The sequence below is a fragment of the Salvelinus namaycush genome, chromosome 19 (genome assembly GCF_016432855.1).
Source record: "Salvelinus namaycush isolate Seneca chromosome 19, SaNama_1.0, whole genome shotgun sequence".
NCBI classification, from domain to species: Eukaryota; Metazoa; Chordata; class Actinopteri; order Salmoniformes; family Salmonidae; genus Salvelinus; species Salvelinus namaycush.
The window spans coordinates 45,821,561-45,837,066 of record NC_052325.1 but is presented as its reverse complement, the minus strand read 5'-3'; the positions used below and the strand labels follow the sequence as shown (position 1 = coordinate 45,837,066).

At 42.0% G+C, this 15,506-nt stretch overlaps 1 protein-coding gene across 1 annotated transcript in view; it reads right to left on the bottom strand.

Annotated features, from left to right (window-relative positions):
- The window catches only part of tbc1d4 (TBC1 domain family, member 4), a 132,645-nt gene that overhangs the window by 73,519 nt on the left and 43,620 nt on the right, over window positions 1–15,506 (bottom strand). Inside the window, exons 3-9 of the mRNA XM_039015080.1 lie at window positions 15,161–15,410; window positions 14,439–14,686; window positions 9,405–9,494; window positions 8,080–8,184; window positions 6,539–6,671; window positions 4,037–4,128; window positions 3,209–3,319 (exon numbers count right to left, since the gene is read on the bottom strand). Of these exons, the coding sequence (XP_038871008.1) occupies window positions 3,209–3,319; window positions 4,037–4,128; window positions 6,539–6,671; window positions 8,080–8,184; window positions 9,405–9,494; window positions 14,439–14,686; window positions 15,161–15,410 (1,029 nt within the window). The remainder of the gene's footprint in view (window positions 1–3,208; window positions 3,320–4,036; window positions 4,129–6,538; window positions 6,672–8,079; window positions 8,185–9,404; window positions 9,495–14,438; window positions 14,687–15,160; window positions 15,411–15,506) is intronic.

The following is a 15,506-nucleotide window of genomic DNA, read 5'->3' as shown; positions in this document are numbered from 1 at the left end:
GTATGAGTAGAGTGGCTGGAGTCTTTGGCAATTTTTAGGGCCTTCCTCTGACACCGCCTGGTATAGAGGTTCTGGATGGAGGAAGCTTGGCGCCAGTGATGTCCTGGGCCATACGCACTACCCTCTGTAGTGCCTTGCGGTTGGAGGCCGAGCAGTTGCCATACCAAGTGGTGATGCAACTGGCCAGGATGCTCTCGATGGTGCAGCTGCAGAGTTTTTGAGGATCTGAGGACCCATGCGAAATCTTTTTAGTCTTCTGAGGGGGTTTAGGCGTTGTCGTGCCCTCTTCACAACTGTCTTGGTGTGTTTGGACCATGATAGTTTGCTAGTGATGTTGGTGACACCAACAAACTTGAAGCTCTCAACCTGCTCCACCACAGCCCCGTCGATGAGAGTGGGGGCGTGTTCGGTCCTCCTTTTCCTGTAATCCACAATCATCTCCTTTGTCTTGATCACGTTGAGGGAGAGGTTGTTATCCTGGCACCACACTGCCAGTTATCTGACCTCCTCCCTAGAGGCTGTCTCATCGTTGTCGGTGATCAGGCCTACCCCACTGCTGTGTCATCTGCAAACTTAATGATGGTGTTGGAGTCGTGCTTGGCCTTGCAGTCATGGGTGAACAGGGAGTACAGGAGGGGACTGAGCACGCACCCCTGAGGGGCTCCCGTGTTGAGGATCAGCGTGGCATATGTGTTGTTACCTACCCTCACCACCTGGGGGTGGCCCGTCAGGAAGTCCAGGATCCAGTTGCAGAGGGAGATGTTTAGTCCCAGGGTCCTTGGCTTAGTGATGAGCTTCGAGGGCCCTATGGTGTTGAACGCTGAGCTGTAGTCAATGAACAGCATTCTCACGTAGGTGTTCCTTTTGTCCAAGTGTGAAATGGCAGTGTGGAGTGCAATAGAGATTGCGTCATCTGTAGATCTGTTGGTGCGGTATGCAAATTGGAGTGGTCTAGAGTTTCTGGGATAATGGTGTTGATGTGAGCCATGACCAGCCTTTCAAAGCACTTCGTGCTACGGGTTGGTAGTCATTTAGACAGGTTACTTTAGTGTTCTTGGGCACAGGGACTATGGTGGTCTGCTTGAAACATGTTGATATTACAGACTTGGTCAGGGACAGGTTGAAAATGTCAGTTAAGACACCTGCCATCTGGTCAGCGCATGCTCAGAGTACATGTTCTGGTAATCCGTCTGGCCCTGCGGCCTTGTAAATGTTGACCTGTTTAAAGGTCTTATTCACATCGGCTATGGAGAGCGTGATCGCACAGTCACTTGGAACAGCTGGTGCTCTCATGCATATTTCAGTGATACTTGCCATAAAGCGAGCATAAAAGTAATTTAGCTTGTCTGGTAGGCTCGTGTCACTGGGCAGCTTTCGGCTGTGCTTCCCTTTGTAGTCTGACGAGCGTCGGTAGAGCGTGTAGTACGATTCGATCTTAGTCCTGTATTGATGCTTTTCTTGTTTGGTTCGTTCGAAGGCATAGCGGGATTTCTTATAAGCTTCTGGGTTAGAGTCCCGCTCCTTGAAAGCAGCAGCTCTACCCTTTAGCTAAGTGTGGATGTTGCCTGTAATCCATGGTTTCTGTTTGGGGTATGTACGTACATTCACTGTGGGAGCGATGTCATAGATGCAATTATTGATGAAGCCAGTGACTAATGTGGTGTACTCTTAAATGCCATCAGAAGAATCCCAGAACATATTCCAGTCCTGTAGCTTAGCATCTGCTTCATCTGACCACTTTTTTATTGACCAATTCATTGGTTTTTGCTTGTAAGCAGGAATCAGGAGGATATAATTATATCGTTTGACATGTTTCGACAAACTTTACCGGTACTTTTAGCATGTATTCGTCTGCCTGTTGTGACCGTCTTGGAGCCATTGGATTACTGAACAAAACGCGCCAACAAAACAGAGTTTTTGGGACATAAAGAGGGACTTTATCGAACAAAACAAACATTTACTGTGTAACTGGGAGTCTTGTGAGTGCAACCATATGAAGATCATTAAAGGTAAGTGATTAATTTTATCGCTATTTCTGACTTTAGTGACTCCTCTACTTGGCTGGTAAATGTTTGTATGCTTTTTTATGCGGGGCGCTGTCCTCAGATAATTGCATGGTAAGCTTTCGCCGTAAAGCCTTTTTGAAATGAACATGAAGTTCATCTTTAAGCCGATGTATAACACTTGTATATTTTATGAATGCTTATTATGTGTATTTCTGTATTTTGAATTTGGCGCTCTGTAATTTCACCGGATGTTGGCCAGGTGGGACGCTAGCGTCCCACATACCCAAGAGAGGTTAAAGAGGTATTTTATTGTCCTCAGCACAAGGTGCCCTGTGAAATGATAATGCTGTTTAATCAGCTTCTTGATATGCTAACATTGTCAGGTAGATGGATTACCTTGGCAAATTATAAATGCTTATTAATTAACAGGGATGTAAACAAATATGTGCAAAATATTTGAGAGAAGTAAGCTTTTTGTGCATATGGAAAATGTTTGGGATTTTTTATTTCAGCTCCTGAAACATGGGACCAACACTTTACATGTTGCGTTTATATTTTTGTTCAGTGCAGTAAGCAAGCAGGGATGTAGTAGTAAAATAAAGATGGGTGAACACTGAACGCCGGTCAAATAACTTGACCGCTAGTAAACCACCGCAAAAAAATGTACACTCGACTGGGGAATTGAATACTACCATCGGAGTGTGTTTATGCTCCTCTACATCCCTGTATCAGCACAGAGGCAGTAAAAGCAAGACAAGAGGTCTGTAGCGGTTTAACTTCTAGAAGTCTCCTAGAGCCCTGAGAGTGAGCACCCTAGAAGAGGGTTTGAGGTTTCATGTTTTGTCTCAATATACTGCCTGAACATGGAGGACTCCATTCAACTGACTGTGCTCTCCACTGCTGTTAACAAACCGGGAAAAGGCCACGGAGAGCTGGTCATAAACTTTCATAGGCCACTGTGAGTCAGAAAGTGGGTGACAGTGATTGACAGGAAAGTAAGAGAGGCAGGGAGAGAAGAGAGATCGAGCAAGACAGAACAAGAGAGTGAGTGAGACGGAAAGAGAGAGAGAGAGATGGGGTTAAACAGGATGTGCTGTTGTCTCCCACACTATAGTTGAAACTATGGAGCTCAAATGGGACCGCTGATTGACAGACAGGTTGAACCTATAGGCAGGTCTATAGTACAAGTGAGGGAATAGTACCAGTTGGGCCTCTCCGATGTGGAGGTGGGATTTCTGCTTGGTTCCACATAGCTGGCGGAGGTGGAGAATCACCAGCTCATTCTCTTCCTGGTCCGACACAGGCTTCATCCTCTATAGGGACGAATACGCATTTCATTAAATCCATCCATCAATCAGCCAAATGTATTTATAAGTCCCTTTTTTTTTTTTTACATCAGCAGTTTTTACAAAGTGATTTTACATTAACTCGGCATAGACTCCAAAGAGCAAAGCAAAAGCGAGAGAGAAAACAAAATCCCAAGAAGCAAAAAACCAAGGGAGTAGCCTGGCTCAGAGGGGTGACCCAATCTGTTCTGGCTGGGCCACTACTCATTGCTGTCATTGGTGCCTGTCTATCTATATTTAATCTATTGGTGTCATTGAATACAATATAAATAGATACATTTTATAAATGGGGTTGTTAAAGCTACTAGCAGTTGGAGCCTGTAAATATATCGACTGCTCCATTTTGTCAAAGATAGAGCTCTAAAGATACGGTAGATATTAAAGATACGATTTCTATTATCGCTCCTCTCATTCTTTACATGGAGGATCTGGTTTAGAAACATAGTACTATTAATTGTCAAAACTGATTCTAAGAACAATCATTATCTTCAGTCTCACAGTCCGTATCAGACCTAGGTTCAAATACTTATTGAAATCTTTCAGATTTAGCCTGCCTGGAGTTCCCAGAAGGGCAAGGTTTGCAACTATTCTAATGGTCAATTGTGCCAGACAAGCTCATCGAAGCACCTATAAAGTATTTGAAATGATTTTTAAATGGTATTTGAGTCTAGGTCTGGTCCTTACCTGAACTCGCTCAAAGATGTCGACCTGTTCGTTGTCAGTCAGTTGAGAGAGGTACTTCTGGATGGCCAGCTTGGCCCTGGGAGGATACAGACCTGGATTCACACACACAGGAACCAAATTAATTGTCATTAAGCCCCCCCCCCCCAAAAAAAAAATAAGACTGGGAAGAGGAGAATTGAACAGAGCACACAACCAACTGGGTTGACTGATGGTGAGATATGCAAAGACAGTGTTTTCAAACTCAAAATTTGGAGCTACTTTTTCCTAAGAAGCTGAGGTAGAAAAATGATCTGACTCAAAAGTGACTCAAACTGCAAACCCTACTGATTTGACAGAGAAGCCGAGATGAAGTATGTGTGGGAGTCTTTTCTTCTCATTTGATAACATGAAGGTTGAATAAATGGTTATGCATTGCTTATGAATGGTTTATGACTGCGGCATTAAGTCCTCCTGTAGGTACCCTTCAAGTAAAAATGACCTTTCCAATCTGTATTTGGAAAGATAATTGATTTAGCTTTTATTGTCTCCTTCCCCTGTGCTGTAATTTTGTTATTTTGAAAGCAAAAAAAAAAGCTGTCTTCAAAAAAGTGTTCACACCCCTTGACTTATTCCACATGTTGTTGTATTACAGCCTGCGATTGTGTGTCACAAGCCTACACACAATATCCCATGATGTTAAAGTGGAATTATGTTTTTAGATTATATATTTTTTCCCCAAAAACCGAAAGCTGAAATGTCAATAAGTTTCAACTCCTTTGTTATGGCAAGCATGAATCGCATTATAAGCTGCATGGACTCTCTGGGTGCAATAATAGAGTTTAACATGATTTTTGAATGACTACCTCATCTCTGTACCAACCACACACATACAATTATATGTAAGGTCCCTCAGTCGAGCAGTGCCTTGCAAAGAAGGGCACCTATTGGTAGATGGGTAAAAAAATATTTTAAAAAGCAGACTGTGGCAGACGGCAGGAAGAAGTAAGGGGAGTGGTTATTGAAGGGAGATATCTTGGCTCCACCCCCGAGGCTTATATGGACTTCCTGCCCCAACGAGGCGAGCCTGTGGATCATTAAGCCAGAGAGTACTTGGGGATAAAAGAGGAAGCGGCCTGCACAAAGGGGCAGAGAACGGAGAGGGAAGCGTGTGTTAAGAGAGATACATATCTGTGTGATTATACAGTGTGATATGGACTGTCTGAATACCCCCACTGTGTACCGAACCGGTTTGGCTGAGGACCCGAGTTTAAGGATTAACCCTGGAGAACGGAACAGACAAAGAGAACGGATTGTGGACTGTGAAATGGCTGGTGAATTCCCCCCTTTTCCCCAGTGTGCAAAACTCCCTAATATACTCCCCATTTGCATTCTAGTTGTGCTCCTTGTGCATGTTTGGTTATTGAACCCCACACCCTTAAACCTGCTACATGACAGTGAATATCCCTTTGAGCGTGGTGTAGTTATTAATTACACTTTGGATGGTGTATCAATACACCCAGTAACTACAAAGATACAGGCTTGCTTCCAAGCTCTGATGCCGGAGAGGAAGGAAACCACTCAGGGATTTCACCATGAGGCCAATGGTGACTTTAAAACAGTTAGAGTTTAATTGCTGATAGGAGAACTACAACATTGTAGTTACTCCATAAGACTAACCTAAATTAGTTAAAGAAGGAAGTCTACATATTCCAAAACATGCATCCTGTTAGCAAGGCACTAAAGCAAAACTGCAACAAATTAGAAATGAATGTTAAGTCCTGAATACAATCCGGTATGTTTGGGGCAAATCAAACAACACATCACTGAGTACTACTCTTTGTATTTTCAAGCATGGTGGTGGCTGTATTATGTTATGGGTATGCTCAACATTGGCAAGGACTAGGGAGCTTTTTAGGATAAAAATAAATGGAATAGAGCTAAGAACAGCCAAAAGCCTAGAGGAAAACATGGTTCAATCTGCTTTCCAACAGCCACTGGGAGACAAATTCACCTTTCAGCAGGACAATAACCTAAAACACAAGGCCAAATGAACACAGGAGTTGCTTACCAAGACGACATTGAATGTTCCTGAGTGGCCTAGTTACAGTTTTGACTTAAATCAGCTTGAAAATCTATGGCAAGACATGAAAATGGCTTTCAAGCAATGATCAACAACCAACTTCACAGAGCTTGAAGAAATTTTAAAAGAATAATGTGCAAATATTGTACAATCCAGGTGTGCAAAGCTCTTAGAGACTTATCCAGAAAGACTCACATCTGTAATCACTGCCAAAGGTGATTCGAACATGGGGTTGAATACTTATCTAATCAAGATACAGTATATTAGTGTGTTAGAATTTTTCTTCCACTTTGACAGAGTATTTTGTGTAGATCACTGACAAAAAAAATACAATTAAATCAATTTTAATCCCAACTTGTGACACAACAAAATGTGGAAAAAAAGTCAAGGGGTGTGAATACTTTCTGAAGGCACTGTAATAGATCCGGTAGACAGTGGCGTACCCTCAATCCTCTCGCAGAGTTTGTGCAGGTCGTGCATAGGGCAGGCCTCGCACAGCTTGACCTGTGTCTTGGCGCTCTGCAGAGCTGCTGCCGTACTGAAGGCCTGCTTCAGAGTAAGCATCACCTCATCCACCTATAGGCAAACACACACACACAGCAGTCTAACTCCACTTACAGTAAACAACAATTTGGATTCCTAGCACTCCACAGAACCCTTCCTCCAGGCTATTTCAGAACCCAATACATTATGACCAATGTTTTGTGATACTGGTAGGCCTATAGTAGATGTGCATTACAGCTTTAGTTAAACATTTTGACATAGCCCAGGTATATAATAGCAACAATTCAAACACATTATGTGGCCCAAGCAGGAAGCAACCTCACAACCATGCTAAAATGGTTCTCCATCTCCAGATTGTGAATGTGCCCTTCTGTAAGACCCATGATTGACATATTCAACCAATCAACACCTTCTCTCTGGACCCTAATTAGCTACATCGAGTGTGTTGCTGCAGGGTTGGATCAAAACTCTGCACATGGGGAACCCTGCTCTAATGAACTGAGCCATTGGAACCACAAGGAGTCAGGGACCAATTTGAATTTGGATTTATTATGGATCCCAATTAGCTGTTGCAAAGCCAGCAGCTACTCTTCCTGGAGTCCGGCAAAATTAAGGCAGTTAAACCATTTTGAAAACATTACAATACATTCATCACAGATTTCACAACACACTAAGTGTGTGCCCTCAGGCTCCAACTCCACTACAACATATCTCCAAAGCAAAATCCATGTGTACGTGTGTATAGTGCGTATGTTATCGTGTGTGTACGCATGTGTCTCTGCCTATTTTCCTAAGTCCTTCTTTGTGGCACCTGACCACACTATTGAACAGTAGTCCAAGTGCGACAAAACTAGAGCCTGTAGGACCTGCCTTGTTGACAGGGCTGTTAAGAAGGCAGAGTAGCGCATATTATGGACAATGACAGTTTACAATCCAGGGTTACTCCAAGCAGTTTAGTCACCTCAACTTAATCAATTTCCACATTATTTAATACAAGATTTAGTTGAGGTTTCGGGTTTAGTGAATGATTTGTCCCAAATACAATGCCTTTAGTTTTTGAAATATTTAGCGGTAACTTATTCCTTGCCACCCATTCTAAAACTAACTGCAGCTCTTTGTTAATTGTTGCTGTCATTTCAGTCGCTGTAGTAGCTGACGTGTATAGTGTTGAGTCATCCGCATACATAGACACTCTGGCTTTACTCAAAACCAGTGGCATGTCGTTAGTAAAGATTGAAAAAAGTAAGGGGCCTAGACAGCTGCCCTGGGGAATTCCTGATTCTACCTGGATTATATTTGAGAGGCTTCCATTAAAAGAACACCCTCTGTGTTCTGTTAGACAAGTAACTCTTTATCCACATTATAGCAGGGGGTGTAAAGCCATAACACATACATTTTGTCCAGCAGCAGACTATGATTGATAATGTCAAATGAGATGTACACAGGGAGTGTGCAGTGGGAGGAGCTAGCCGATACTCACCAGGGATTCGCTGGCACACTGGAAGACGTAGCACACATACTGGCTCGGACCAGTCTCCCCCGGGTCGCGAAAGATAAACCCAAAGTGGTCCGTCTTGTTTATACCCTGAGCAAACCGCACAATACAATCAAATATCATGATGCGCTGCAATACAGACGATACACTACATTGATACAGTTTAAGTATAGAATTCATTGGTAGTTTATACAGCACAGTATATGTTTGAGAGACTGGTTGGAGAGAGGTTTCTCAACCTTCTATAAATCAATTTAATCCCCTAATACAACATCGTGTGCAAATGGAGAAAGACGTCAGCAATGCTATGTAACGTAGCCTTTGTGGACTGAGTGGCTGTCCCTGGTTTAAACAATAATTAGCTGAAATGTATTAGGCTATAAACATCAAGTACAAACAATAACACAAGAGCATTATCTTTCCCTAAAATATGGCAGATGGCATATACTGTTATTTTATTGTTTTAAGGGACTCCCTTCAAGCAATTGTTTTACTAACCTTTGATAGGAATGGATTTCTGAACTTTAAATGTTATTAATCATTAGTTGTAATAGAGACCTGGGGGGTGCCATAGCCGAGGGGCTACACCAGAAGTTAATGGTTATCTGTAGGAGGACAGTATATAGTGGGTGCTATTAAGCTTGGAATGTACTGAGTGTAGGGAAAGCGATCACATGTGGCAGGCATTGATAAGGGGAGAGGGCCATGGATTAGTTATGAAGGGGGCCGAGGTTAGGTCACGTTAAGGGAGAAAGAAAAGTTTATCACTTAGTTTCCTGCCGAGCAATAAAGATACAATGTTTGTACAGATGTGTAGGAGGAGACTCAGCCTAGGATAATGGGGATAAAGGGATAAATATCAGCGCTTGTGTGAACAGTGTCTTTGTCTAATGCAGCTGTATTGATCCTCTGGAAAGAATAAACTTGGTTAAGCTTTCATATTGTCCGTTGAGTTTTTACTCTGAGAATTAGAACCTAACACCTTTTTCCGTGACGTGTCAAAAGACTCAATTTTTTAAATCATATTAGTAGGACTACTAGCTAAGTAAATCCTTGCCAATGAAAAGATGAAAGACTGAGCCGAAGTAATGTGCATTTGTAATAAAATACTAAGAAATGATCCTCTGACAATGCAAGCCCCCAAACTAACACATTGTTTTATTCATGAAGTAGGCATGTTCAAGAACGAGTTAAGTTTGGGTAATTTGCACCTGTGAAAAGCTCTGTAGCATTGGGATAAGATGAGGTGGATGAATGTGAATGTAAACACGGAACACAGTAGAGTGAAACACAAACCCAGGTTTACCAACCTGAGAGCAGGACGAGATGTCTTTGAATCTCTTTTCCAGCACCACCGTCTTACTGTCTGGACTGATCAGGTTCACCTCGAAGCGTCCGACCTGAAAAACAAGCACACAAACACACACACTAATGAGGAATTTGACCTTGATACATTGATCAAGTAGGCTTCTTTAGAAGAGTAGAAAGTAGGCTTGGGCGAAATACTGTATACCAGGGTATTCGGGAAAAAAGCCATTGAATGGTTTTTCAATACTGTCAAAACTATATTTGAAGTTTCTCAAAAATGAGATTATTTGTAGCTACTTTTTAAGTTAACACCTGTAGTAAACTTGGGCAATACGTTAGGAGATAAAGCAGATTGCGTTCTTCATTTCACCTGTCACATTATTTTGCATTAAGAAGCTTACTGTTGTTCCCCAGAACAGTTAAATTCTTTGTGATAGGGGGCAGCATTTTCACTTTTGGATGAATTGCGTGCCTATAGTGAACTGCCTCGTACTCTGTCCCAGGTGCTAATATATGCTCTATTCTCTAGGATAGGGGGCAGCATTTTCACGTTTGGATGAAAAGCATACCCAAATTCAACTGCCAGCTACTCATCCCCAGAAGATAAGATATGCATATTGATAGTAGATTTGGATAGAAAACACTCTGAAGTTTCTAAAACTGTTTGAATGATGTCTGTGAGTATAACAGAACTCATATGGCAGGCAAAAACCTGAGAAGAAATCCAAACAGGAAGTGAGAATTCTGAGGCTGGTCGATGTTCAATTCATCGCCTATTCAATTCCCTGTAAGATATGGATCTGTTTGCACTTCCTACGCCTTCCACTAGATGTCAACAGTCTGTAGAATGTGGAATGAAGCCTCTACTGTGATGTTGAGCCAGATGGGAGGTGTTTCAGTCATTGGTCTGGCAGAATGCGCGTTCCAAACGATATCGTCTTGCTTTCCATAACTTCTAGAGACACAAAGGAATTCTCCGGTTGGAACGTTATTGGATAGTTATGATAACAACATCCTGAAGATTGATTCTCTACTTAGTTTGACCAGTTTATTCGACCTGTTATATAACTTTTTGAAGTTTTCGTCCGAGTTCGCCTGCATCTGCGCACTAAACATGCTAGCAAAAGTAGCTACTTAGACATACGTAATGGACATTATCGAACAAAACAACGATTTATTGTGGAACTAGGGTTCCTGGCAGTGCATTCTGATGAAGATCATCAAAGATAAGGGAATATTTATGATGTAATTTCGTATTTCTGTTGACTCCAACATGGCGGAGAAATGTTGTTATATCTGAGCGCCGTCTCAGATTATTGCATGGTGTGCTTTTTCCGTAAAGTTTTTTTGAAATCTGACACAGCGGTTGAATTAAGAACAAGTGTATCTTTAATTCTATGTAAAACATGTATCTTTCATCAAAGTTTATGATAAGTATTTCTGTTATTTGACGTGGCTCTGCAATTTCTCCGGATATTTTGGAGGCATTTCTGAACATGGCTCCAATGTAAACCGAGATTTGTGGATATAAATATGCACATTATCGAACAAAACATAAAGGTATTGTGTAACATGATGTCCTATGAGTGTCATCTGATGAAGATCATCAAAGGTTAGTGATTAATTTTCTCTATTTCTGCTTTTTGTGACTACTATCTTTGGCTGGAAAAATGGCTATGTTTTTCTGTGGCTATGTACTGAGCTAACATAATCGTTTGGTGTGCTTTCGCGGGAAATCCTTTTTGAAATCAGACATGTTGGCTGGATTCACAACATGTGTAGCTTTAATTTGGTGTCTTTCATGTGTGATTTCATGAAAGATAGATTTTTATAAGTAATATATTTGAATTTGGCGCGCTACATTTTATCTGGCTTTTGGCCAAGCGGGACGCTACCGTCCCACGTATCCCAGAGAAGTTAAGGTGGTCACGTGTTCGTTGTAAAGAGCACAATGGGATAGTCCATAGCGCTCTATACATAAATCGTTGAGTCTCTGTTGTGCGGCGCACATTAGGTAATGAAGTTACACTTGTATGCAATTCACTACTGAATATTTGCCATTAGATATCTTCTAATGGCTTTCTGCCATGTTTTAGAAGTCAAAGAGCTCCGTTATCAGAGTTCTGTACTACTGCCATTTGTTTCCCTGTCCTTCCTACTAGCATCTTTTTTCTTCTCCGTTTCTTCTCCGTGTACACATGCTGCTCTTCCTTCTGGAAAAGCATGCATCACAACTTTGTTCATTTGCACAATCTTTCATTCACTTTCGCGTGTAAATGTCCACACTCAACTAAAATGACATTCGGTAGCTATTAACTATGCTTATAACTTTATGAGCTAGATTTGCGTATCTGTGCAATTAGTTTGTTCGTTTTCACTCGTTAACATTTAGCTAACAGCGTTTGTGTAATTTCGCTATTACTTGTGCAAATTCTTTGTTAGCATTTTGGTAATAGATCAACTATGGGCTTTTTTTTGTGCCCCCTTGTGTGTTATGCTGGTAATACCTTCATCCCGGGATGGCAGAATAATTGTATGACGGTATGAAAATCTGGATCCTGCCTAAAGCCTAATAGAAAGCAAGTCCACAATGTCTTATGATGGGTATCTCATGATAGGCCTATTCGTGGAAATTTGTCATCTTTCCCTCAGACACACACAGTAAAAAAAAAGTCTGCACAAATAATTTCCCCTAAAATTGACTGCCACAAACCACATTTCCATCCACAGTTTTTATATGGGTAAAGTCATACCTTATATAAAAAAAAGTAATGACAGCTGTGATGGAAACAGGAAATTTCTGTAAAATGTTATAAATGCCGACAGATAATTTGTTCAGTCGACATGGTGTGATCTTTTTGTGTCGGTAAATATTGAAATAATAACCATCATATTGACGTAAACTTGGAGTCACGTGATGATAAGGTGTGTGATCCTCCCACTACGACTCGGGCAACCATGCACTTTATTAGGCTACAGATGAAATAAATGATGATGAACTTCACAGGGTGGTGAAAGTGCACGGTGATCTTGATGCTCCTTTCCAATAAATATCGAGGGTCTTATTCTGGTGAAATGATGATCGATGCTTGACTGCCGTTTGACAAGTAAAAATATGCTCGCTCTTATCCACAACATCATAATGTAGAGTAGCCTACTCGTACTGTATCTGCGAGCTGTTGGCTAGAGCGCACGTGCCAAGACGTATTTAAATCAATTACTATAAAAATCTAACTTTCATTAAATCACACATGAAAGATACCAAATTAAAGCTACACTGGTTGTGAATCCAGCCAACATGTCAGAATTCAAATAGGCTTTTCGGCGAAAGCAAACGATGCTATTATCTGAGGATAGCACCATAGTAAACAGAGAGAGAAGCATATTTCAACCCTGCAGGTGCGACACAAAACGCAGAAATAAAAATATAATTCATGCCTTACCTTTGACGAGCTTCTGTTGTTGGCACTCCAAAATGTCCCATAAACATCACAAATGGTCCTTTTGTTCGATTAATTCCGTCGATATATATCCAAAATGTCCATTTATTTGGCGCGTTTGATCCAGAAAAACACCGGTTCCAACTTGTGAAACGTTACAAAATATCTAAAAAGTTACCTGTAAACTTTGCCAAAACATTTCAAACTACTTTTGTAATTCAACTTTAGGTATTTTTTTACGTAAATAATTTATTAAATTGAAGACGGGATGATCTGTGTTCAATACAGGATTAAAACAAACTGTAGCTAGCCTTCTGGTCATGCGCCTCTAACAAACAGGACACAACAAGTGACCCTGATTCAAAATGGCCGTACTTCTTCATTACACAAAGGAAAAACCCTCAACCAATTTCTAAAGACTGTTGACATCCAGTGGAAGCGGTAGGAACTGCAAGAAGGTCAATTAGAAATCTGTATTCCCAATGAAAATCCATTGAAAAGAGAGTGACCTCCAAAAAAAAACATCTGCATGGTTTGTCCTCGGGGTTTCGCCAGCTAAATAAGTTATGTTATACTCACAGACATGATTCAAACAGTTTTAGAAACGTCAGAGTGTTTTCTATCTAAATCTACTAACAATATGTGTATCTTATCTTCTGGGGATGAGTAGCTGGCAGTTGAATTTGGGTATGCTTTTCATCCAAACGTGAAAATGCTGCCCCCTATGCTAGAGAAGTTAACTTAAGAAAAAAATATATTTGTCACAACCCTAACTGTAACACAGTTCCCTCCCTGATAACTTGTGAGCAAATGTTGCAGCACATGTTCCAGTTTGTGAGTGTTGTTGAGAAAGCTTCCAGACCCAAGGAGACCTCTCCCACTCCCTCCCCCTCTCTCCCTACATGCCATGTCCCATCTTCCTGTGAGTAACTGAATGTAGTCAGCTGGTAGTAGAGCTGTATGGTGAGAGCATCAACACCTGAAGGACCTAGCTACCTAAAAGCACAGGCTAACTCAAAGAACACAGCAACTTTGACTTGGAAGAGTATAAGTCAACAACTTCTCTGGGCCATAGTACTAGGGCTGTAGTGTATTCCTATATACTATCACAACTATTTGATATTCCTGTACTACAATACTGTATGTTACTACTATATATTACATGGTACTCCTGAGTGTGCATATTCTTTTACTGGTTCATCCTCAATGGTTTGGGATAGAAAGGGTGAGAGTTACACGACGGACAAAAGTATGTAGACACCTGCTCGTCGAACATCTCATTCCAAAATCATTGGCATTAATATGGAGTTGGTCCCCCCTTTGCTGCTATAACAGCCTTCACTCTTCTGGGAAGGCTTTCCACTAGATGCTGGAACATTGCTGCGGATACTTGCTAAGCCGTTGTTGCTCCTAGACGTTTCCACTTCACAATAACAGCACTAGCTGTTAATGCCAATGATTTTGGAATGAGATGTTCGACGAGCAGGTGTCTACATACTTTTGGCCATGTAGTGTACCTACCCCATACATTTAAAAGCATTCTAAGACCTAGTCAAGAGCCCTACTACTGTATCCAAATATAAACCCAGCCTGCACCTGGAAGAGCATGGTGCGGTTTTTGTCGGCGTCTGAGGGCTGGACGTTGTTGGGGGCACTGGCGTGGCGCCGGCGTGGCGGGGCGGCTTTGAGCGCACCCTCTAGGGGCCTCCGCTGCAGACTGCCCGCCAGGCTGCTGCAACGCGTCCGGAACTCCTGCTGCTCCTCGAAACCAGAGTCCTCCAGGATGCACTCGGGGAAGGCCCCCCGCAGGCTGCCCAAGCTGGGGCTGCTGGACATGATTTTCCCTGGGAGACATAAGAACGAGTTAATACCCTCTAGGCCTTCAACCGCACTCCCCCAAAACACACAAACACAGGCTCCCCAGACATGCCCTTCACTACGGAGAAGACACAAGGACGAGTCATACACTAGACTATTGGTCCAATGCCACATTTCTATTCACAGGGCTCTTGTTAAAAATAATTAATTGGACATCAACACCTGTCCATCACATGTTCCAAATAGCTGCAAAATCTGTGAAACAACATCCTCAACTTCATACCATTTGCGGAAAATGGGACATGGAATGATGTGTTTCACTACAACTTAGCCTAGAACATCAGTTTTCAACTACAAAAGGGGATTTTAAGGAAAGTTATGCTTGAAGGTCATATTTGAATTTATTTTTGATCAATCTAGCATGTTCTGGGTGGTACATTTCAGCAACAAGCTGCCCTCATCAAGAATTGTTTGGACACTTTACTGGGAGAGGTCCTTACCTCCAGAACCTCCTCTGTTAGTGACCTCATCCACCTCCAGCCCCTCAGGTTCCTCCAGCCCCTCACTGCGGGTGGTTGAGGAGAGGGGGTCTCCGTCATCCCCCATCATGAACTCCACGGGGGCGCTTTCTGTGGATCCCCGCTGGTCATTCAGGAGGCGCAGGTGCTTGCGCTCCAATTCATGCTGGCGGAACTTGTTGATGCAGTCATCAATGAGGGTGGAGGGAGCCTTCTTGTGGCCGATAGTCACCTTTGATTGATTGATTCATGGATACAATTGATTGATTGATACAATGACTGGTTGATTTCATCTACTTGATCTATTACACAAACAATGTCAATTACG